Genomic DNA, 26,112 nt, shown 5'->3' with positions numbered 1-26,112 from the left:
ATGCTGAACACATTCTGTAAGCTTGATATGGGTTGTATCTAACCAAACATAAAGATGCTGACAAATAGTTGGCAATGAGTGACAAATTAAAGAAGCATAATATGTACATAAATGGGATTGACAGATCATTAGACATATCTACACTTGTTGGTCAATGTTGTTGCTCCATTATTCCCCATTCAAAGGATATTCACATAGTCGTGTATAGGGATGTGAATCCATACAAAATGCTCATGTAAATGTCTAGGACACATTATGATATATATTTTTTTTTTCTGATGTAGTTGCTGGCTCTTCTGCGTGAAGTGAAATATCTCCAGATGTTTAATCAGTCCAACATCCCAGAAGCAGCGATGAGGATTTATGGAAAGAGGGAGGTGTTCATGAAGGTGTGTGCGTGCTCCTGCATACTTCAATGATTAGCAAAATAGTTGTGTCATGTGTCTGTTCCTTTGTCTGTACAACACTTACTGTACGTATATGAATCCGTAGCAAACATTCTGATGGTATATAAATGGGTACCAGCATATTGCATTGACGTTGTGAAAGCACCGAACCTGTTTTCTAAAAGGACATTGGATGTATGCATGTTAAGAGCCCTCTTGTGGCTGTCCCACTGCCATAGTGACATGTTTTTGTATGATTGTGATAGAGGGAGTAAGGCTTGTCATGCGACGCACTGGTCTATCTATTCAATGTAGAAATACAAATGTAATACTCGGATTTTGTGAATGTAACATGACTTGATGCCATTATAGTCTTGGAAAAAGTCAGGCCCACCTGCCAAGCACTGACATCTTTTCTGATAACACAGATTGAATGATTACACATCTGCTGTTGGCATTACCATGAAACCTGGAGGTCAAGGGCGTGAGTCCGGTGAGGAAGCACTTTGCATGCGTCCCTTTAAAAATCGATACAGCTAGTAGCCTTGTCATGCATAACATTAACACCGTTTTTTCACAGGGCGGTGGAGAAAGGTGAGCTACCGACTATTATGTGGGCAGGTCTGCATCACAGCAGTAGTGCCATTTACATGGTTTCCCTGAAATGTCATGATTGGCGTAACAAACCTTTCTGGCAAAGCCCAATGTCGCTGTATGCAAAAAAAGATTAAACTGATGGCCACAAAACAAAAACCACATGTAAAAAAGATTTTAGGTTAGTGGCAAGTTGGTGCCAGAAGCTCCAAAACACTGCATTGATTGTATGTATTTTGTCAGAATGTAATTTCTGAATCAGTGCCAAAAGAATCTGCTGCCTGTCCTAGAAAGTCTCCTAGTGCTTATGTGTAAAATTGACTACATGTCCCAGAATGCACCGTCTTGGTGTTAGGTCCTTTCTCACCCTTGCAATGTCTTTTGATACTTTCACTTAATTTCCCAGAATGCTGTGTCAGGCATCTCTTTCTCTCACATACTTGTTTTGATGTATTGCCACTTTCATTACATTTCCCAGAAGAATGAAGTATTAGGTCTTTTTCCCACTGTCAATTTATTTTGGACACTTTGGGACTTTTACTACATTCCCCAAAATGCAGCATTACGATTGTTTTTCTTACAATGTTGTTTGAGCACAGTGGTACCAGTAGGGGCTGGTGACATTTTTAAGTGGAGGAGTGTAAATATTTCTCCTCAATATTGTCACGACTGTGCTACTGGAGCACCAATGTTCACCCATCGTGGACTATTTGGGACTCATTCATCTCCATAATACTCCCTGGACAATACCTATTCCTATTTTTGTCTTTAATTTCTGTTTGCAAGCCTTTGGAACTTCCTTATTTACTTTCACAAACTACATATCCCATAGTGTACCTTGTGGCAGTTCTCATTCCCTTTCAATTCCTATGCAGCAGTCTTAGAACTACAATCGCCATAAGCCTTAGAGATCAGTGCTGTTTTCACTTTCCCAGAACCTGCGAGAGAGGAGGCAGATTACCTTCAGGTGTGCTTCTCCAGGTGCTGCTAATGAGCCTGCTTCAGCACAGGGCAGGTCAGTATTTAAACAGCCGCCTGCACAAGCACAGGGGTCTTGCATTGAGTTTGCGTGTGCCCTGATCCTTGGATTTCTGCGGTTTCCTGCTGCTACCAGAACCTGCTCCTGTTTCAGTGCCCTGTCCTTCCTGCCTTGCAGTCCTGCTACTCTGCCTGCACTCCCCTGACTTCTGCCCTGCACCTCTCTGCTTCTTGCACTGCAGCCATGTTCCCCTGCTTGAAGTCTTCTGATCCCTGTCTGCAGCACCTTACTCTCTACCACTATTATCTTGTTCCTTGGCTGACGTTCTTTGTTCTATGCCCATAGTCTGTGTTACCTGGCTTTAGCTTCCAGATTTCAGTCCTGAAGTTCCTTGTTATCTGTCTGCAGTCCTGCCCTTGTTATTCCAGTCCAAATTTACAGTTCCTTGAATTCCTTGTCACCAGTCTGTAGTTCAGTCCCTGTTTTTGTAGTTCAGAGTTTCAGTCCTGAGGTTTCTTGTTCCTGGTCTACAGTTTAGTCAGCCGTGCCTTGATTTTGGTCCTTCGTTTCTAGTCTGGAGTTCCAATCTCCTTACCCTTGCACTTAGATTATTGTCTTCTTGTTTTTCCTCTTCTCCCTGTTCTGTCCTGAACCTTGCTCACTTTGACTTCATATTCTTGCCTGGCTATTTCTGTTACTGTCCGTGTCCTCACTTGTGCTTGTGTAATTCCTTTGCTCAGAGTTTGACTGCTGTGTTCTCTGAAATTTGAAATCAATGGATTTAATACAATTAAGAAGACTATGCTGCGACATTGCCATGTTAACTATGCTGGGAATAGAATATATTGGTCCTTGTATAACATTGAAACATATGTATCTTTCTTTGATTATATCTTACAAGATCTGGGCTCCAATGGTAATATTAATGTGGAAAAATGTGAAATGATTGTGATGCAGTCTAAACAATATGTGCAGAAACATGCAAGAAATATCAATGATAAAATCTGCTTCAAAAGTAAAACATTTGATATTGTGCTCTCCAAGGAGAAATGTAAACTTTATGCAGAGATTAGAAAAAGGGAGGAGTGACACAATTGATGAATTTGCAAAGAAACAAATCTCTCATATAAAAACCAGCTATAAGAACTTTATCCGTAGCCATAAAGCTTCTGAACACTCAAAGAAATGGGATTTACTACATAATTTTCTCAGATACTCCGACAAATGGAAATTTTGTAGTACATATATATTTGTCTACTTGCACTAACAATGACAACAAAGAAGTTAATGGCATAAGTGAGGGGGAATGGATAAAATATGTCAAAGAGCTTTATTATTGTAATACACCTAAAGAAAGTACTGATACAAATAAAATTTAAAAGTTCTGCAGCATTGATATAAGCGGCCAAAGAGAGCGTTAGCCATACGACCTGGCCGCGGGCATGGTAAACCTTTCGAGACCGCAGTAAATGTGAAGGGGAGTGCAAGCTGATGCAGCCCACAATTAGGTGGGCATTGAGAAGCCAAAGGATCTCGGCATTAGACACGCCCATGGCCACAGACATTGCAACCGCAACAGCAGCAGCCGCAACACATAAGTAACAGGAAAAGGTCCCGATTGCCAGATAGATGGTCAGGGCCGCAGTAGGGGCACACAAGACCCCATAACGTTGGGTAGGGAGCTGGAGTTTGTTTCAGCCATTCCATGCATTCCCCCACCCCCCCCCGTTTCTGAAGTGTTGCAGGAACTCGCGCAGAGGTCCAGGAGTATGGTCTGTGCTCCTAACACATCTTGCCTACAGTAAAATGCCTACAAACGCACACTTGTTAAAGCACTATCACAAATTTTGGTGGTTAATGATATGACGAGTAGTATTTTTACGACCTGCCATATTCTGTCATGTTGTATGTTCTGTGGTGGCTGCAGTGTCAGATTTGGATTCATTAACCTGCATGTGAGGACTTGTCTTTGGAATTGCAAAGAAGCAATGGCTGTGAAAGGGATTATGGTCTGTTTTGATGGCATTTTTAAAAATTGTCATTTGCATGATCCATGGCTTGAGTCATCTTGGGGGGGTTCCTTTAGATCTATCGTCCCCTGAATCTCAAGTTCTTTGGGCACGGGCACATAACCTAATGGCAAGTGGGCTCCTTTTTGATTGCTCGCAAGAAACTTTGGAAGTTGCTTTAAATGCCCCTACTGTAGACATCTCCTGGGCGCTCTGTATATCGATGCATGGAGGCGACCCCTCCCCTTGGAGTTTGATGCTGGTCCTGTTTATAGGGGGGACATAAGGGGGGCTTATTAACTGGATCTGAGCGTGGATGGGATTTAATCTGAAATTATATTGTGGGCCCTGCATCAGTGGAGGTGCAGCCCCCATATAGTCCCTCTGCGGACAGTTTTAGGATCCAGAGGAGTTGATGAGATCACAGTACTATCATGGAATATGAATGGGCTTGCTGGTAAAGTAGCTGATCCTGACTGGCTAGCCCTGATCAACGATTATAAGGTGATATGCTTACAGGAGACTTGGTCCCTTTCTCAGGTGCACATATCCAATTACCAGGCTTCCTTCTTACGAGCAGTTAGACCCGTGTGTGGGCGCCCAAAGGGAGGTTTATTGATTTGGATCCATGCAAACTTTAAGGCAACATGCAAAGCCTTATATGCGGGCTCATCAGATCTATTTTGTGTGGTGTGTAACTTTAGGAATGGCTCGTTTGTTGCTTTGCTAAATGTATAATTGAGGAAAAATTGGACTACTATTGAACACATGGATTCAGCTTTGAACAAGCTTTCCCTGTCCATAACTCCTTCACCCAACTGCCAGTTGTTCGTGTAAGGCAATTTCAACTGCCACTTGGAGGAACCAGGTCAGCTTACGTGGAACCTTGTAGCTGAAGATGAACTATGGGGTGTTGCGTGGCTGCTGATCCCTCCGAGCATGCACCATTACCCTTTGGCAGGCAGGGTTTGGTCAATGCTATATGCTCATGGTTTGAGGGCTTGTAATGGGAGGTTTTCGGAAGATTCTCCGGCACATGTAACCTTTCGCACGCAGACCAAGAGGAGTTGTATTGATTATATTATCGCTCTTGCCTCCAGGTGGGATTGATTGGTTTCTTTTAAAGTTCTGGAGAGAGTTGAGAGTGATCATGATGCTCTGGCAATGTCCTTTCTTGTCCTTTTCAACTCTGGTGACCAAAGTGGCTCTGTTACTGCACGAACCAGCACTGCTTGCCAGGCCCGAACGTATTGTCGATGGCCTGAAGTACCAACTGCTGCATTTCTGGGTAGAATTTACAAAGCTTTGCTACCAGTGTTGGAGGCGTATGTTGAGACATATTCTCCTTTATCTTCAGGCTATTTTTATTGATTAGTGATGGAAAGACTCAACCCGTTTGTTATGTATGAAAGATGCCCTCATTCTTTGGCTACCCGTAAATCTGTGGGTTGGTATGACCATGATTGCCGGGAGTCCAAATCCGCCCTGATTAAGACACTCAAGTGTAGTTATTCCCCCGGGGTTGATCAAAAAACGTAGGTACGATTATAAAAGCTTGCTTATTGAAAAAAAGAGGGAACAGGGCAAATGCACGTGGTTAGCTTGTGGAAGGGCTGCCGGGTCAAATGACTCTAAAGAATTTTAGCATTTGGTGAAAAAAAAAACTTAAAACTGACCAGCCTGGTGCGATAAGCAACATTACCTCGGAGGCTTGGCATGACCATTTTACCGACCTATATACTGCGGGCGGTCTGAACCGGTCAGTAGGGAGTTGACTGGGTAGGTACGGGTATCCCTTTTTTCCTTTAACGAAGATAGGGTTGATGCGTTTTCAACTCTTGAAGTCGCACAGGCTGTGTATGAAGCGAAAAATGGTAAGGTCCCTAAAACCGAATTGTATTCCTATTGATCTTTTTAAAAGTGAACCCATTCTTTGGGTACCCTTTTAAACAAAATGTTTTAATGATATTTTCTCTAGTAATCACCCACCGGATAGCTGGAGGGAGGCAATCATTATCCCACTACACAAGAAGGGTGAACGGTATTCCCCGAGCAATCATAAGCCAATTTCGTTGATCGACTTTCTGGCAAATGTTACTTCAGTGTGCTTTTGCACCGTCTGGAGGGCTGGGTTGCCAGAGAAGGTATCCTTTTGGATGTGCAAGCGGGATTTAGAGCAGGTATTTCCACGGTAGATCAGGCTAGGAGGCTGGACCTCCTATGCCGGAAATACGTGCTTCTTAATTCACAGTGTTTACATCTGGCATTTGTGGACCTACAGTCGGTTTTCGACACAGTCCCGAGGGATTTTCTTTGGGCTGTGTTAGAGGGATTAGGCACTCCATCATCCCTGGGTAATGCTATCAAGACATTATATTCTGGGAATATGGCACGGATAAATTGGGGGTCTGGAAAACAAATCAATCCAGTATCTATTGATGTAGGGGTTAGGCAGGGATGTGTTTTGGCCCCTCTGCTATTTCTATTACACATCAATAGTCTAGATTGTTAGAAGCTGCGAGGGATGCTCCATTGTTGGGCAATAGAAAATGGATCCTACTGCTGTTTGCGGATGACACAGTCTTGCTGTCAAAGACTCTGGTTGGCCTGCAAAACCAATTGGATGTTTTTAATAAGCTTTGCTCTGCAAAGGGTCTTAGAATAAATGTTTCCAAAACCAAACCATGCAGGTGGGTGGTGCTGGGAAAAAGGCCTGAGTACGGGCAAATTTCAACCTGAATGGCCAGCCCCTGGAGTCTGTGGACTCAAACACATACTTGGGGCTGATCTTCTCGAATAAACTGAAATGGCAGGATCAGATATCAATGTGCTCACTTTCGCACCTGTGTCAGTGTGGCCTCATTAGGAATCTGGGGACAAGACTGGAGGCTGAGGCTCTTTCGGTACCCCTAAAGATTTATCATGCCCAGACAATCCCAGGGATAATATATGGTGCCAAATTATGGGCAGCCAATGATTGCACTGTGATTCAGATAGCAGAAAACACATTTTTGAAAGCATTTTGGGCTTACCCTGCAACGCGCCATCCACCCCAGTGGCATGTGAATTTGGCCTTATTGATATCCAATATGCCATTATGATGCAGCCAGTGTTTTATTGACTGCGTTTTTGGAGTAATGAAGCCTTGGCTTTATTTAGGGAGGGTTTGGAGGAGGTTCTTGCAATGCCACGTGGCAGGAAACTTCCTTGGTTCAAGCAGGTAAGAACTATGCTTTTTAACATTGGTCTGGGGGATCTTTGGAGTGACCCCACAAGGCTGGGTAGCACCTATAAGGTGGTAGTTAAGAACAACTTTAGAGAATGAGCATGGAGTTGCTAGGCCCTGAAGATCCTCGCGTATGGAAACAAGGCACAATCACCATACACTAACTGATACGACAGACACAAGGTTCAATTCCCAAGTACTAGGGTTTATTGTAAAGCAAATATTCTCAGTCGGCTGACTGGGTCTCACGTCTCGCAACGTGTGTCACCCAAACCTCGTGAGATGCAAGAGAGCGAACATTCTACAACAGTATCATATATACAAAAAGACAATCGTACAATCTTTTTTTGACACATCAACACCGCCCATAATGTATCTTCTTGAGCTAGGGTTCGGTAATTGACAATTATGACAAATATGACACATTATGACACATTTCTTTCTCAATCTATATTACTTGGTTTAGCAACAATTGCAATTTGCAGTAAGCAGACATGGTTCTTTGTTATGAAGAACAAAAAGCACTTGTTTAGCGAGCAAACTGTGTTCGTAGGAGAGACACATTCCAAAGCATGCTATCTTCTGGTTTCTATTTGTGAACTAGCGGTCAGCCTGATCTAAAGAGGGCCCCGAAAGGGGGGACACTAGGAAAGTATAATTCATGCCTTAACGGCCTGTTTCTACAGTTTCAGCGAGACCGGCTGGTGCCTGGCTTGGTGATTAAATGCCTCTCTGCTCGCCTTCATGGACTTGTGAGGGAGGAAAACAATGTATTTCTGTACTGCTTGGCATTTCTGTCTGGGCCGGTCTCTCAACATGTAACTTGTGGCCTTGCTTTTTGTATGAGCAGAATGAATGAAATAAAATACATTTTGCAAAGCATTTGAACTGAAAAGCAAAGAAAGCAAATGGCGGATCTAGGGCACAAAATGGATGCTCTATGGTTATGCTGACGATTCTGTATTGGCGATTTAGGGTATATGATGTGATTGGTTTTTCGGCAAACATACTGTACCATCTATGCTTTGGTAGGGTAATTTCTGGACTCACAAACCCTCCTTTTGGCCGTAAACCATGAGCATCATCCATACATCGCATCTTCCTATGACCATGTATCTAGTTCTGAGCTATGCATACTACTGTAATCGTCATCATCATCAATATTAATCGACATTAACTCTTTCATAGTTTCTCTTTCGTGGTTTGCATTTGTATCCACTTTGGAACCTCTTTTTTCTGTTATCATGTGCACGCATTCATTTGTAATTTCAGAGCAAAGGATTGGCAGGCAGTGTATGCAACAACAACATGTCATGAGGATTCCAAGTAATGTTACTACAATTGCAATTATTTTCCATCCCCATGAGCGCGATAACTCCCAAAACCAGGAACTTATATTCAGCTCCCAACCACCTGTCGGGATACGAAGGTCAGAGCTCAGAATGTGTAATTTCTTTATTGCCTCAAAAACGTAGGGGAGGACTCACATACAAATACGCAGCACGCTGACCCCACAATTTTGCAAACACCTCCACGGTCGGCCAAAATTATATCAAGAGCCATTCTATTTTGAAGTGTCATTAATCTAACTGCCTTCTCTTCTAGGGTCATATTATACAATATATCCCTCGTTCCATTTATCGTGTTTTCTAAAATTCTGGACAATCTCTGTATATTCCAGGAGTTTATTGCTTTATTTTGCTATGTCTTCCGCAATTAATCCTATTTCATCCCGCCGGGGCCTGGATCTAGATAATTTCGATATGTCTGACATTTTGGAAAGGAATACACCAGGAAAAAGGATCCCTAAGTAACACGTCCCTCCCCAATTTCTAGGCAACTAAGGATAAGCTTTTTCTCCACATATAAAGTAAACGGGATCACCTACATATATTGGTTCTTCTTCTCTCTCAAGTACTGCAATATTCATGCATCTATTGAATGTCCCTACTGAATAGGAACCTTTTTTTCGTAGGCAAAATGGGACAGTGCGAGGATTGTAATTTATAGTATATGAGGGAGGCACTACGTCCTTGTTCCCTACTGGGTGCATGTGAAACGTGATTACAGATGATTTATAAGGCACATACAGTCTATCTACTGGCCTTACCACTGGTTTTATCACTCTTGCTCTGTTAAATATGGAACAACCTACAGGTTCCATTACCACTCTTTCAAACTCATCTATGTTTGTTCTATCTAACTGCCCTGGATCACTCTTATTCCACTTCCCATAAAATAGTGCACTTAGTGATGCATAGCATGCTGTATTGAGGGGTAATGGCTGTATATACCAACCCATTCCTTTCCCGCCATGCTGGGGTAAATGGGAGCAGACCCAGCAATTCGTTCTGTTCAGGAAAGAGTGAGTCATATTCATTATCAAAAGCAACATGTTAGTGCCATAACCTTCCCTGTGTCTTTCTTCTAATGGAGGGAGAGTATAAGAGAGTACATTGACTGGACTGTCTGTGGCAGATGCTTTAGTGGCAGGCAAAAGAGAACTTAATGGATGCACGCTCTCCAAATAACATAATACTGGGATCAGTGTACTCAGAATACAAAGTAGTATTATAATCATTAGCATGAATTTTCTACAGCAAATTCCTCTAGACATTTTTATAGTCTCTATATCTACTACATCATCAGCGTTGGTGCAGGAGGGAACAGAAGCGAGTATGGGCATTGTGTGCAATTCTTCTTCTCCAACAATGTTTGTTGTGAATAATTCTTACAGCAGCGCCCGTTAAAACAGTAAAGTGTTCTAAGAGGTCAGCAAAACACTTAGGCCAGTTCTCATTAGCCTGAATTGTTAAACATGTGGCAATATTATCGTGACTCTGCACAGTGTTCCAAAGACTTTAGAGCAGGCATCAATTGTGTTTGCACCATATTCGCCCCATTTGTCCCCATGGGGTGATCAACATAGGTCATTCACTTTTTCAAAAGATAGGACGGGGAAGCCGTGTTCCAGAGCTCCCAAATTGATGCAGATTGGTACAGCTCCCACGCTCCACTTCCCTAGGCCTCCGATTCCCAATTCATCCGTCTTGGGAATAGAGGCAAAAACAAAACCCGTAGATCAGATCACTTCCGATTTTGCGAACGTAGGTTGTACCTTATCGCTCCAGGTACTGTGTGATCAATGAACAATGCAGGTTCACTTCCAGATGCAGGCTCAGTGTCAGCCTGTGATGCAACAAGTGATGAAGCAGGCTTTATGTCAGCCTGTGATGATGGAGGTTCGGCTGGGCAAAGTTGGGGCACATTTAGCCCTTTCTCCTTTTTGGCAATCTTTTCAGGCACTTTCTCACATTTAGGCAGTGTTTGTGGCAGAGAACTGGCGACAGTGTCTTTCGAGTCAAGGGCAGCTGTTTCTTTCTTGGAGTCTGGATCAGGCAGCTCTTTCAAAGGAAATGGAATTCTTTTTGTGTGGGTGGCATGGATTCATGCCTCACAAACCATCCACACAGACTGCAGTCTGTGTTGCCAGGAGAATTTGATACGGGCCCCTCCACCTAGGTGCGAGCAAGGATTTTCTCTCAAAGTTCTTCACCAGAACCCATTCTCCCGGCTGCAGACAATGCATTGGGCCTGTGTATCTGACAGGAAGAGCCTCCTGTACCTGTTGATGAATAAAAACAGAGTTTCTGAGTTAACACGTCACAATAAGTGCTAGGCAAAGGGTATTCTACTTCACTCAAGCGCCTAGGCTGGGGGGCGCACCAAACATTTCCAGGTCTCCCCATGATGATTTCGTATGGGGAGAGTCCAGTCCTTGCTTGCACAGACGTGCACATGCACAACAAAGCTAAGGGCAGTGCATCAGGCCATCTCAATTGACTCCCTGAACAGATTTTGCTAATTTGTTTCTTCAAGATTCCGTTCTGGCAGTCAACAAGACCGGCACTCATCAGGTGTCTGGCCGAACGGAATCGTTTATCAATCTGGAGGCCTGCACAAATCTGTAATATCATGGCGGCAACAAAATGCGGGCCATTGTCTGACCATATGACCCATGGCAGGCCGAATCTAGAGAACTACTCTTTCAGCATCACTTTTGCTGTGCTCATTGCCGTGCAGTCCTTAAGCAGGTATGCTTCCACCCATTTACTGAATGCACAGACTACCACCAGTATATACTTAAGGTTCTGACATCTTTCCATTTCTATGAAATCAAAATGGATGACTTCAAAGGGCATAGAGGGGGGGCCAAAACTACCTATTGGAGTAGTTGTTCCTTTTCCAATGTTATGTTGCAAACAAGTCATGCAATTCTGGACTAGTCTTTCCGCAGTTTTTCTAATGTGTGGGTTCTGCCATACTGTGGCCAAATGCTGAATCATTTTTTTAGCACATGTGTGTGGGGCTGTGGGCCATGATGACCATCCTGGTTACATAGGAGTTGGGCAGCATCCACTTTCTACTCTCTTTGTCTACCCATCAAGCCTCTACGTCTAATTCTGCTTAACCCTCAGCCCACGCTTTTATTTAATCTGCAGTTGCTTCCGCTTGCATCTCTTTGACTGTGGCAATCCCATTTTCTATCATGCTGGGCACTTCTTCTGCCTGTGCTATAAACATTTTCGTGTGTGGTTCAGTGGCAGTTTGTTTCGCAATTTTGTCTGCAAATGCGTTTCCTTTTCCAACGTTACATGTTACTTTCTAATGCGCCTCACATTTCATTATTGCTAGTTGTTTTGGACACGCCAGGGCAGACAACAATCTTGCTATCAAAGGACCATGTTGAGTCTTGGTTCCATGCAATGTTAGAAAACCCCTCTCAGCCCAGAGTCGACCAAAATTGTGTGCCACCCCAAATGCGTACTGACTGTCAGTATATATGTTTACATTCAAATTTTCAGAAATTTCACATGTTCTTGTCAATGCTGTTATCTCTGCAGCCTGTGCTGAATTATATGGGATCCTTTTACTCTCAACAATACTCTTCAGTGTCGTGATGGCATATGCAGCAGTTGATGTGCCATCAGGCAATTTAAAACAGGAACCGTCACAAAACAGTTCTCCGTCTGGCTCTTTCTTTGGGGTGTCTGTTAGGTCAATTCTTCCTTTCGTTTCTTGTTCAGTAACCATCATACAATCATGGGGTGGTGGCTCCGTCTCACCCGTTCTTTCATTGGGAGGGGGTATTAACTATGCAGGATTCAAAGCGCAACATCTCAGAATTTAAATATGTGGTGCAAACAGGACAATTTCATATCTCGTCAGTCTAGCTGATGTAAAATGTTGAATCTGTGTTCTATTTAAAAGAATGTCTACTGTGTGGGGCACCATCAAAGTTAAGGCATGACCCAAAACCATTCCCTCGGTTTGTTTTACTGACGTGGCAGCCGCAGCAACAGCTCGCAAACAGCACAGCAAAGCGCGTGCAACAGGATCCAGCTCAGAAGAAAAATAACCGCATGGTCTATTTCTTCCTCCTTGTTCCTGAGTCAAAACAGCCAATGCACAGCCATTATTTTCATGCACGAACAACTTCAAATTCTTTTCATAATTTGGTGTGCCCAAAACTGGAGCTGAGCACAATGCAACTTTGAGTAGATCAAATGCATTCTGACATTCCACACTCCATGGCAAAGGCAAAACAACATCCTTTTTTGTCAGTGCCACCATAAATTTTACAATGATAGCAAAATTGGCAATCCACTGCCTGCAATATGAAGCCATGCATATTATGGCTCTGCCTTCCTTCTGTGTCTTTGGAATAGGCATACCAGAGATGCTTTCTATTCTTTCTGGTGTCATTCTCCTTCCCTCTTTCAAAAGTAGGTAGCCCAAATAGGCCACCTCCTTTCGACAATACTGGCATTTTTTCAATGAAGCATTATGTCCATGTGCTGCGAAATGTGTCAATAACTTGACGGTACTCTCCTTGCAAATGTCTTCTGTGTCAGCAGCAATCAATATGTCGTCATTGTACTGCAATAGTACACAACCCATTGGTAGGTCTAGCATATCTAGTTGTTCTTTTAGTGCTCTGCTATAAATACTCAGGCTCTCAGTGTAACCTTGTGGACTTTGTGTGAATTTGAAAGAACATCCTCCTAATGTGAAAGCAAATACATATCTGCTATCTGGATGTACTGGGATGCTAGAAAATCCGTTTTTTAGATCTATAACACTAAAATATATTGCGGAAGCTGGGATCATTGTTAAAATGGTAGTGACATCTGGGACCAATGGAAATTGGGGATCACTACTTTATTCAATCCGTGCAAATCAATTATAAAACAATATGGTATTTCATTTCCTCCTTTTTTTTATAAACTGGGAGAATCGGACTGTTGCAGGTGCTACTAGTAATCTCTTCTATGATGTTCCGTTTAATCAAATCAGAAACAATGCATTTCAATGCTTTCTCACCTTCCACCGAAATTTTATACTGTGGGATATCTGGCAATGTGACTCATTCATTTAAAACAATTTTCACTGGCTCTATTTTCAAACAACCAACATCGCTGTCATTCATTGCCCATATACAAGTTGGTACGTTACTTAATTCAGTTGGTAATGGTTTAGACACAAATTGTGACACTGGCATTTTTTGTGGTGATATTGTCAAATACACTCTATCAGGAGAACAATGAATAACCACACTTAATTTTTTCAACAAATTTAAACCCAATTACTTCTCGCCACAATTTTCTGTCAAAAGGAATGGGCAAGACTCAGTGAATGGACCTAGTTTTATAGGTACCGACTGTGACACTGAGCTAATTACTGATGTGCCTGCGAACCCTAGTGAAACATTCTTTTGCCCTGACAGTGGTATCTCTGGAACCAAGTGATGGTCTATTGAGCACTTCTGCGCACCTGTGTCTACTAGAAAAGTGTGCTCTCTATTCCCTACCTTCATCTCTACGTAGGGCCCTTTCTGATCAACGGGAATAGATACTGGTTCCGACCCCTGTCTTGGGCTGTCCTAGTTAAACAATACGTCATCCAATGTGAAGTCACCAGAATAGTATGAATTGGACTGAGTATCAAAAACATTTCCTTCTCCTGCACTATTCTGCTGCTGTTGGTTTTGGTTCTGACTCGGGTTATTATTTCCTTTGTTATTCTGATTTTGTGGCATTCTTGTGTTTCAATTTTGTTCTTGCGTTCCTGGGCGACCTCTATTCTGTCTTCTTGGGGCATTTCCATTCCGCTTCTGTAAATGTGGGCACTGTGCTCGCCAATGGCCTTCTTCCTTACAATATGCACATTGATTCAGTCCAATTGGACCTCCGTGCATGTTGGAGAAATTCCCTCTCGTTTGTGCATTTCCTCCGCCCCTATTATTATTTGCTACCTGTTGCATTAACACTCTCGCTTTTAGATTCACCCTTTCTCTCACCTCTTTCTCTTTCTCTGTATTTACTCTATTCTCATAGTATTGTGCCATGTGTACTACTTCACTCTGTGATTTCGTTTGCCACGCACTTTTTGACGTCATTATTACATTTTGAATTTTTGGTAGCAACCCTGTCACACATTTGTCAACATATAGTCTCTTCCCAGGTTCAGTGCTTGAATCTTGGCCACTAAAATCTGCAAACACTTCTTCAAATCTATTGAAATAGTCAGCAGCCAATTCATCTTTGCCTTGCACGCATGCTGTTAATTTGTTCCAGATAATTCTCCTTTCGATACCAAAATCTTTAATTTCTGTACTATTCGCGCTGGTAATGCTGACAGAGCTGGTGAAGGCTTCTTGCCAGACTTTCTGTCCGTATCCCCTTTTATCAAATGTTCCCATGTATCACCAAAATATCAGTGTCATCTAGATTCCTAATTTGCTTCCATATATCTACATGGAGAATCACAGGAAATAATAAATCAATATCACTCATTGTAAAAATGGACGATTTCAAATAGGACTCAATCTCTTTATAGAATCCTGTCGGATTCTTTCTCAAATCAGGGATAGTTTGTTTTATATTATTCACCTAGAAAAAGGGACATGCACATACTGAGATGAATAATGGGCTTCTGTTACCTGTGCTGGAGCTCCATCAACGCCGGGAACTTCTACTTTTGGCACAAAAGTGGGAGGGACTTCTCTCATGGGAAATATCGAACTGGCCCTTCTTCGTTCTTTCTCTTATTAAGCACTATAGCTAGATCGAGGGAAAGGGCAGTCTTTCCAGTTTCAGGAAAAAACGCTCTCTTGTATATTGTCATTAGTTCAGGGGGACAACAATATTTTTCCTCATTACATTTATCTTGCAAATACTCAACCATCACTTGCAATACCTTCCTTTGCATCTCTATCGTATACTGATCAAACGTATCATGCACCTCCATTGTAGGAATGCTAGCATCTGTGATCCATCTAATTGCCTCTCGTGTACATATTTTCATTTCTTCACTAACAGGTTTTGACGACGGAAAAAATCGCTGCACGACATATGGTACCACCTGTTGTTTCCCTCTTTTCATCTCTGCATGTAATTCATCAAGTTCATCTTTAAACTCAAATAGCCTGTCTACGTGCTCTTTTATTTCTGCTGCACTTTCCCTCATTTGCAAAAAAGCATTCAGATCCTGTAACTTTTGCGGTGCTATCGTATCGGTCAATTTCTTCCATCTATTCATAAGATACTCCCCCATGCATTCTAACAATACCTGTTTTTCACTGAGCTTCTTATAGTCATACATTGCACTCAGCATGGATCCCTCATCATTTCCTTCAATGTACATTTCTGCCCATTCTTTAAGTTCTTCTCTCCTCTCCCTGCTGACCGTAATACGGTTACTCTGGTGCTTCCTCTCTGTGCAGTCCCCGCCTCTGTAGATCTGCCTTCTTCGGCAGCTGCTAATTCCTACTCTGTCGGCGGTGGGGTACTCTGCACGTTTGATCGTGCAGTTGGAACAACAGGAATGGGGGTGGCAACTGATGTGGAGCAATGGGTACTGGTGCAATTGTGTCAATCTTACTTTGAGGCTGTTCTTGTCTTTTTTCATTCAAAATTTTATTAATTAGTTCATCTGATGCATGTAACTCTTGTTGTGGATATATCTTTTGTATGCCTAATTGGATACTCCTAACCCCTTTTCTGATATCCTCATCCCATTTTAGCTCTTCTAGTTCTATCGCTTTCTCTGTGTTTGATTTATGCCTTCGTGCATGTTTCTCTCTACTTTTTAAACAGAGGTTAGCTTCTTTCCTCCATTCTCTTATGTCAAATGTCGCAGGCGTGCTTTCTTGAGCAGCAGTACTGATTCTAAGTATTCTATACGGGCCATCTCAAAAGTACCGTCTTTCGGCCACTGTAAATCTATTACATGTCTGGTCTGCCTATGCCAAATTTCATTAAACATTATCGCTCCTATTCCATATTTCACATACATCTCAAATACTGACGACCCTATGGGTGGCGCAAGTTTCCAAAGATTGTCTACCGCAGTGGAAAAATCCCACTATACAGGAAGACAATTTCCCATGCATATTGATCTTATTTGTACCTTAGCCTAGGTGTTTGATCTTGCAAGAGCATCTCTCAACCAATATCAGGGCTGTTAAGAATCGGGGCACGACTCACCTGATCAATCAGTTCGTCTTTCAAGACACAATTCGTCCGTATACAGACGCAACCAAGAATCTTCATGACTGCATATCTGGCTCAATCTGCCTCATTTCGGAACCCTCGCCTCAATGCTCTCTGGCCGCTGCTCGTCGATTTGGGACTGGTTGTGTACAGATCTGCAAAGGAGTCTCATCACTTTCACATGGGCGCCCCAAACACCTTTTGATCCAGGTTCGACGGCCTCGTCCTTGATTCATTTTCGCCTTCTTCAAATTCAACATACACGATGGAGCAAATGGGGGAGGGTCCCTATCCGGGCACCATTTTTTGCTACGCCCTGAAGACCTTTGCGTATGGAAACAAGGCACAATCACCATACACCAAGTGATACGACAGACATGAGGTTCAATTCCCAAGTACTAGGGTTTATTGCAAAGCAAATATTCTCAGTCGGCCGACTGGGTCTCACGTCTCGCAACGTGTGTCACCCAGACCTCGTGAGACGCAAGAGAGCGAACATTCTACAACAGTATCATATATACAAAAAGACAATCGTACAATATTTTTGTGACACATCAAAACCACCCATAATGTATCTTCTTGAGCTAGGTTTCGGTAATTGACAACTATGACAAATATGACACATTATGACACGTTTCTTTCTCAATCTATATTACTTGGTTTAGCAAAAGTTGCAATTTGCAGTAAGCAGACATGGTTCTTTGTTATGAAGAACACAAAGCACTTGTTTAGCGAGCAAACTGTGTTCGTAGGAGTGACACATTCCAAAGGATGCTATCTTCTGATTTCTATTTGTGAACTAGGGGTCAGCCTGATCTAAAGAGGGCCCCGAAAGGGGGGCCGCTAGGAAATTATAATTCATGCCTTAACAGCCTGTTTCTACAGTTTCAGCGAGAGCGGCTGGCACCTGGCTTGTTGATTAAATGCCTCTCTGCTCGTCTTCAAGGACTTGTGAGGGAGGAAAACAATGTATTTCTGTACTGCTTGGCATTTCTGTCTGGGCCGGTCTCTCAACATGTAACTTGTGGCCTTGCTTCGTGTATGAGCAGAATGAATGATATAAAATACATTTTGCAAAGCGTTTGAATAGAAAAGCAAAGAAAGAAAATGGTGGATCTAGGGCACAAAATGGACGCTCTATGGTTATGCTGACGATTCTGTATTGGCGATGTAGGGCATATGATGTGATTGGTTTTTCAGCCAACATACTATACCATCTATGCTTTGGTAGGGTAATTTCTGGAGTCAAAGAGTCTGATGGGCGATAATTGTCTAAGGGGGAAAAAAGCGAGGGTCTACCTGCTGCTCAAGGACGTCTGCGGGTCGGAGGTATATCTGGACCTCCCGATGGCAGCAAAACTAAAAACTAAACTCCCATTGGCCCATGAGTCTGCTAAGTGGAAGAGCGGGTCTTGTTCCTCATCTGAATGTCCCCTTTATGGCAAGGGGCGTGAGGATGAGGTGCATCTTTTCTTTCTCTGCAAGCCCACTCTTGGTTAAGGGGGCATTGGCTCGCCCCCGTCTTGAGCCACCTAGTTCACCTCCCAACTCCATTATCCAGTCAAGCCTTGAAATGCTGCACCCACCCTGAATATGTGCTATTAGTCTCAACATTTTTAAGATCTGCATTCAAAAGAGAATGGTGGGGACAAGTATGAGCGCAAAAAAGGGAAAGCAGTAGACTCGGTGGTATGCGTGTACTGAGGCTGAGGTTCACATAAGTGGACATTGGTTTTACTATTGTATGTTTATTTTAAACAAAATGTTTTTAGTTATTGAGATTATTCAGATATGAATGTAAATCGTGTTGTTTAATGTTTTGCATTGTAAAATTGTACTTTGATGGAGGTTTGTCTTCCGAATAAAGTTAAAGTTGAGTTGATATAAGCGAGGGTTGGACTATTGACATTGATGATATATTTAAAATAATCAAAAGTATCATTGCATCTAATACTCCCGGACCTGATGGGATCACTAAATTAATATAGATTTTTAAAAAACAGAGTATTGGGCCAATGTCTTTACTTTATTGTTTTATACAATCAGATGTACTGGTTTCCCCCCTACTAGTTGGAATGCCTCGATCCTGATATCAATATTTAAAAAGAGGTCTCGTGATAACCCACATCATTATATATTATTGGCCATGACCGATGCCTGTGCTAACTTTTTTTCACAGATTCTACTAAAGGAGGTGAATATGTGGATTTAAAAAAATGATATACTGCCCAAACAGCAATCTGTTTTTTGTATAACCATGAGTCCACTGCAAAATGCGTGGAGCCTGATGTACTTGATAAGGGAAAACCGCAAAAAAGAAGGATCCCTATTTATCTGTTTTATTGATTTAAAAAATGCATTTGATACAGTCAACAGACAACTGTAATGGATTAAGCTACAATTGTGGACATTAGATGCCATTATCTTACATTTTAAACAACAATTTTATATTGTCACTACTGCACAAATACATCTGAACCAAGAGGGAGCCTTGAGTGGAATAATTAAGGTAAACATGGGGTTAAAACAAGTTTGTTCTTTGGCCCTGACTCTATATAATTTGTATCTATCTGATATGGGAAATGCACTACAAACTTGCAGAAACTTTCCACCTAAGATAGATAAATAACATTTAGCATGGTTGGCATTCACTGATGATATACTGCTGTTGGATAACACTTCGATAGGAATTACAACGTATTATGGATAGACTTGTGGAGTAATCTAAGAACACTAAGGCTTGTCCGTAATTTTAAAAAAATAAATATTTTCATTTATTTATTTGTTTTATTATGGTTAAATCAACCTTTTAACACATAAGAACATAATTTAAAAACATACAATCTTAAATACATGTTAAAAACATTATAGAAACATTATAAAAAAGAGGAGTACATATTTTCAGGTAATACCATTAATTCCTCCACTCACATACTAGGTTCATAAAATATCCCTATTTACATTTTTGATACACTCTAATATTTTAAGCCACATATGATACATTGTGAAATTTAAAACTGTACATTCACCCGAGTACAATAAACTCCAGATTTGATCACTATCAAGGTTTTCTAATTTATACTTCATATTAAGATAGCCTTTAAAGTGTATCTCTTTCATCTCTATACATTTTGTCAATAGATGCCTGGAAGTTTCGATCTCACAGTTACAGAACCTGCGAGTACCGTGGGCAAAGGATATTCATGAATAGACCCTGTCTTGCAGGTTCAGATCACATTTGTAGGGACCACAGACTTGATTTCTCCTGCTTGCAATTATGATGATTTTTAGCTTATTACACACGCAGGTGTCCTATCTCTTCTGCTAACTTGAAACCTTCCCTCTCTCTGTCCTTAGCAAGACTCTGCACAGTGGCTGCACTGGGAGCCTGGTCTGCTTATCACAACTAAGTCAGCATGCTACGTCCCCCCCTGTGCTCTGAACCCTTTCCAATGTCTTCCATCCATTTCAGTGTGGTTTCCATCTTTATTTTCATGGCCATCTATGTATGTTGCATTTCAGCATCACCAAGAAGTTCAAATATATTCTTATGCACTTTCGATTATTACATAGCAAGAGTATGTCAGTCCTCTATCTAAATGAGTCATAAGCATGTTCTTCATGTCTGCCAGCAATCTAATTTAAGGGTCTGCATACATTAATGGAAGGATGCCTATGTGCTTCATGTATAACGCATCTACGTCATGGTGGCAGTCATGACGTCATCAGCTTTATTCGAGGTTCCAGTAAGTCACCTTACTCCATAAATTGCAGCTGTAGCTCTTTAATGACATCATTAGGATAGGGTCTGAATGACTGTCTGAGTGAATATCATTTCTCACACCAGCGATACATCAATGATGGGGAGGAGGGGTCCAGGAACGAGGTACACCTTTTGTTTCTCTGCCGCCGAGGTGAGAGTGGGATAGGTGCAGCAAGGGCCATGTTTAGGTCTCCCTCTTCAATGGTGCGGGTTCCCAGCAGTGCAACCAGCAACACCAGTGTCCATGAAGCTTGAGAGTGAAGCACTGTGTTCAAATACACTTGGCGAGCATTGCCGGTAACTGTAGCCAGCTCCTAAGTGACTTGCATATTGCTTAATGCAAGTGAAAGCTGTTTGTTCTATCTGGAGTCTTAATAACAATGGAATTGTCGCACTTGCATATATTAAAGATCAACACTCACGTGAGCAGCTAACATCATCAAAAACTATTATTGAAGCATTTACAGACTCTTATTACAGAATGGAGTGATCGTGTGTCTCTAATTAAGAAGAGGGAACGCTCCATAAACCATCAATGAATACTTTACATCATCTATATACGAGTTGCAAATTACAAAGAGTGAAAACTACATCAAAAGGAGGTTGTGTGTGCATAATTGTAATTCCCAAAGGAAGTCTGAATCTCATCCTTTACTGTTACACAGCAGTACAATTCTTTATTCAACTTTAAACCTTACAATTTGTTTTAAAAAGAAGTTTTGTGTGCCTAATTGTGTTTTCACTTGAAAGACTGAATCCTATACTTTGTCCACAAGTGTCATTCTTTCTATTTCAAAGAAGTAAAGAGTCTAAAGTATTGGAGAGAAGAACAAGCATTACCAAACCAAGAGGCTTCCCCTTTTTATAGTGAAACCAATCTTGTCAAGCGTTAACGAGCAATCTAACTACACTGTGAAGTTCTTAACAGTCAAGTCAAATAAGAAACAAGTACACCATTGTTACTTGCAGCCGAGAGAGTGGCACATACACTTCTGTGTAATTATTTGGGCTGATAACTGGTAGAAAGGTGGCAGTAAAGCTGAAGAAGGGGAATCAAATGCTTGTGAAGAATACTCTGAAGTAAAATACAACCTCTGGTGCTAAAGACTGCTGATGCTAGAAAAGAGTGAGGCATTTTGGCAGAAGCTGTTTTTTCTTGTGGCAGTCAGACAGATGTAAGAGGCAAAGAGGCTGCCCCTTTTTTAGAAAGTCATTAAAAGGAAGAGTACCTTGATTACCTGAAGAGGTTGACTTGTGTTGTCAAAGCCTGAATAACTATTACAAAGTACTGAGCAGTGATAGTAGTACTTGAAGTGTGGTAGTATATTAAGTTGTCAGCAGATGTCACCTTGAAGTGCTTTGAAGAAGTAATGTACTGTGGGACAAAAGTGACTGTTCTTATAGTACCAACTGTAGAAGTGTGGTTTTTGAAAATAAAAGCAGCAGCACAGATAAAGCATCCTGACAAATATATCAATAGTCACAGTGTAACTGAAGAAGTCCTAAATAATTGAGTATTATTGCCATTGGGGAATATTACACCTCCTTTTGAACTGTGATAAATTATCTTGAAGAAGGAACAGTTTACCACCATAACCGGAATTAGCATTGGTGCTATTTCTTTTTCAGGAAATGGGAAAGGGATCTGTTCATCCAGGAACAAAGAGTTGTTACCTGTGGATATTTGTTTGATGAACTTTTGTTTTGAATTTTCAAGAGCTGGTTCAAAACCTTTCTTTTCTCTTGCCGAACATTTTGGAGTTAACTTTGAATCCTGGGGAAGGAATCTTACCCAGGACAGGAGAAGGCCATGCAGACATTGTGTTAATATTGTTTATTATATTGTTTTGCTGTATAATTTCCTTTGTATATTGGTTGATTAGTGAGAGGACCACTTTTCCCATGCTAGTGAATGTTCCCTTAGCCTTTAGACCAGGTAGGGAATTCCTCTGTAGAGTAGGGCAAGCAAAGAATTTTCTTCATATCATTGCTTTAATAAAATGGCATATTTTGAGAAATCTACAAGCAGTTGTCCGCCCTGTATTACTGACCCCTCACAGTACCCAAAATGTTGGTAATGAAAGCCCTTATGTTCAGCATAATAATCAGAACATCAATACTATCACTTCTGAGAAATGTGATTTTGGGTTGTGAAATTAAGAACAACTATTAATATTGTTAAAACCCTCATCTGGAGGTATGTTTTACAGACAGAGTGAGGTAAGTAAAGTTAAAAACTGAAATATGAGAGAAAAAGAAGAATGACAATGTTGGGGACTTCAAGTCCTATAATGCCATAGCTACTGCGATGAGGAACAGGGGCTCAGAGGCACAGAACTGCAGAATTCAGTCTACTGTTCCTGACAACCTACACCTGAGCGGGAATTTTGAGAATTTAAATCCCCCTCAGGAGCAGGTTGGGAGGAGGAGCAGAAGTAGTAGTGGAAGACGTTATCGGTGGCCTTGTATGCAACAGGGGCAGAGAGCCCAAGACGCCGGGAACAGAGATGTGCCTTTAACGGTTGATGGTGCTGGGAGAGTCATGCGTTATTAGCTTCCTGTGACGCTCTGTTGTAAAATGCTGACCGCTTATAGAACTTCTGAATACCGAACTAATGAAAGAAAGTGTTTTGTTTTGGCTATTGGGAGAAACCATTGTGTGTTATTTTTTGGGTAAGAGGATAGCTCAGGGGCAACATGCTTGCCTTGGATGCAAGGTGCAGAGCACCAAAGGTTTCATCCCCAGGTCCGTGCTTAGAAACCTCTGGGTATTAAGTGCGTTATAAATAACCTATCATATAATATCAAGTAGAACCTGGTTATTGGAGTGAGCTTTATTGTTTGGGACTTTTATTTGGAAATTCTATCTTGATCCTGGGGAAGGGAATCCAACCCTGGTTACAAGAATATTTGCTTCTAATTGTTATGTTGTTGAATCTGAACGGCCATATAAATACCTGAAATGCTTTTGTTAAATATTATAGGGCGGAGATAACTCCCATAGGAACCCCTCACAATTCTATTGTTAATAACTTTTGATTTTAGTAACTGATTTGACTGAAATTCCAAAAGTGATTAAGTACTCTCGGACCCTCCCAGACTGCGAAGTTTCGTAAAGATTTGTTAAAAAATCAAAACGTTATTAGAAAGACAAAATACTTTTTTTGCCAAAAGCGCGGCCACCTTACCATTCATTTTCCCATAGACTAACAAGGTCAATTTTTGCCAAAGAGCACAGCCCAAACCTCTGGATGGATTTGGACCAAGTCCAAATTAACTTGGGCACATAGCGTTCGCGATCGATGCATGGTTTAGGGATATTCTGTGCAGTAGTTATTTAAATATTTGGCAGAGAAGGGGGTGACCCCTTCTCAAAAATAGATAGTGATATCTCGGGGCTTCACCTGGAACCAGGTTTTTTTTAAAATGAAACAACGGCCATCTTGTATTTCTCTCGATGCAAGAGATATATGCTGCTATGGCGGCAGAGAATATGAGAATATGAAATGCAGGAAAAGGCTATTTGCCAGTCAAATAACATGCAAATGCCATCAGACTAGAGGTGGGGGGGAGGGAGTGGCTAGAGTGCACCAAGTGAAATTTGGGAGTTGAAGGGGGTCTATGGACTGAGTTTGCAACACAAAGCTTTCTGTAGCCTCGGCTATAGCCGACATCTCAAAGCAAACTGTGTCACATAAATAGCTTGTATTGTGGGGGGAAAGGGAGAGAGCGGGCTATCTGGAGAGTGGAGGGAGTTGGCACAGATGAGGGGGGCACTTGGTGAGGGCCTGCAGGAGCAAGAAATCATTTTATTTTCTGGCCATTTTGCTGATATTCACAGATCGAGGCTATGTGCAGGTCAGTACCCGCGGTTACAGTTTTTTTTGGAAAGGTATTTTCACAGCTATGGTGACCATGGCCAGTATCACAATTGCCATCCAGGTCTCCCATCCATGCAGTAACCAGGAGAGACCCTGTTTACCTTCAAAGTTAGGAAGGGGCGATCCTCCTCAGGCCATGCTGCACGATAAATGAACCAACCTTACAAGACCACTTAGAGAAACAGGCTGGGCCTGTCCTTGCTTTGAAGCTAAGCAGTGTCAGTCCCGCATTGAAGCTAAGCAGGGTAGTCCCGGTTTCTGCATGGATTGGTACCCGAATGGACATCGAAATTATTATTTATTTTTTTAAACTGTGCTACTGTCAGCACTCAGAGACAATTTCTGGCCTTTTTGCTGAATTGCATTCTGGAATTTATAAATATTATATATATTTTTACAGCAACAGTGGGTTTCTCACCCTGGCAGTAACTGAGATGAACCCTGCTTAGTGAGAAAGGGGTCAGCTCCCTAAGGCCATGTTGCCTAATAAATGAGCCCACCTTACAGGGACACTTAGAGAAACATGTCCCAAGGATGCTTTGAAGCTAAACAGGATCAGTCCTGGTTACTGCATGGATGGGTGACCGAATGGGCATCCAAATTATTATTTTATTTTAAACCCTGCTACTGTCAGTCCATTTTTTTGCCTTTTGCTGTATTGCATTCTGGTAGTTGTAGTCTCACAGACAAGATGGGGGGAATAATGCCACAATTGTACACTTATTGCCTAACATAGTTCTCTAAGGCTTTATATATATGAGTGAGACTATGGTTTGTGTACTTTTCAAGTTAGCTTTGTAAAACCAAGTATTGTTTTTTTTGTAAACCCTGGTACTGTGAGACAAGTTGTTTGCCTTTTGCTGAATTGCATTCTTTTAGTTGTAGTCTCGCAGTCAAGATTGGGGGGGAGGGTAATGCTACATGTGTACACTTTTTGCCTAACATAGTTCTGTAAGGATTTATATATTTGAGTGACTCTGTGCTATGTGTACTTTTCAAGTTAGCTTTATAAAGTAGTTGTTGAAAGCCAGACCTAGGGGTGAGAAGGGGAAATAATGAGTGGGCAAGTAAGTCATGAGTATTTGCCCACAATGTGGCAGAGTTTGCAATCCTGAACACTGGTGCAGTTATGTTCCCCTGATTTTGACTGCTTTTCAGGGCACCAGTAAAGGACACATGTGGGTGGAGAGCGTAGCCTTTTTTCAGAAGGCGGCCGCAACCCCTTATACAATAAATATACAGCTGTCTGGACCCCCACAGTGAATACCCTCCTCTTCAACTGTACCGCCTTCCTAATTCAACTCTCAATGCAGATACTATTACTCTTGCCAGAATCAAATTCTATACCAAGGTATTTGTAATGAGGGGTGTATGTATCTCCACTGCCTGTACTTCCAGGCAAAGTCTAGTGATCTTTTTGCCTGCGTATAACATCAATTGAGTTTTATCTCTATTAATAGTCAGACCATTAGTATCTGCATACACCCACAATTCCTGTGCCGATCGCTGGATACCACCGAAAGTGTGATGCAGTATCACTAAATCATCGCATAGGCCAGAACTGTACAATGAGTAGTGCCGATTTTAGGGGGACAATTCTGAACATATACCAGCAAAACATGGAGGTCAGATAAAAATAGATTGTACAATAACGTTGTTATAACAAACCCTTGTTTACCCCACACTCCTGGCTAATCAATCCTGTCATAGTTCCCATAGC

General features: G+C 41.7%; 1 protein-coding gene across 1 annotated transcript in view; it reads left to right on the top strand.

The window, feature by feature from the left end:
* DNAH11 (dynein axonemal heavy chain 11) overlaps positions 1–26,112 on the top strand; it is a 4,227,155-nt gene that overhangs the window by 1,313,920 nt on the left and 2,887,123 nt on the right. Inside the window, exon 13 of the mRNA XM_069648254.1 lies at positions 285–389. Within this exon, the coding sequence (XP_069504355.1) occupies positions 285–389 (105 nt within the window). The remainder of the gene's footprint in view (positions 1–284; positions 390–26,112) is intronic.

Source organism: Ambystoma mexicanum, chromosome 2q (assembly GCF_040938575.1).
Source record: "Ambystoma mexicanum isolate Mex_15411 chromosome 2q, UKY_AmexF1_1, whole genome shotgun sequence".
Classification (NCBI taxonomy): Eukaryota; Metazoa; Chordata; class Amphibia; order Caudata; family Ambystomatidae; genus Ambystoma; species Ambystoma mexicanum.
This window is presented reverse-complemented; position numbering and strand designations above follow the sequence as displayed.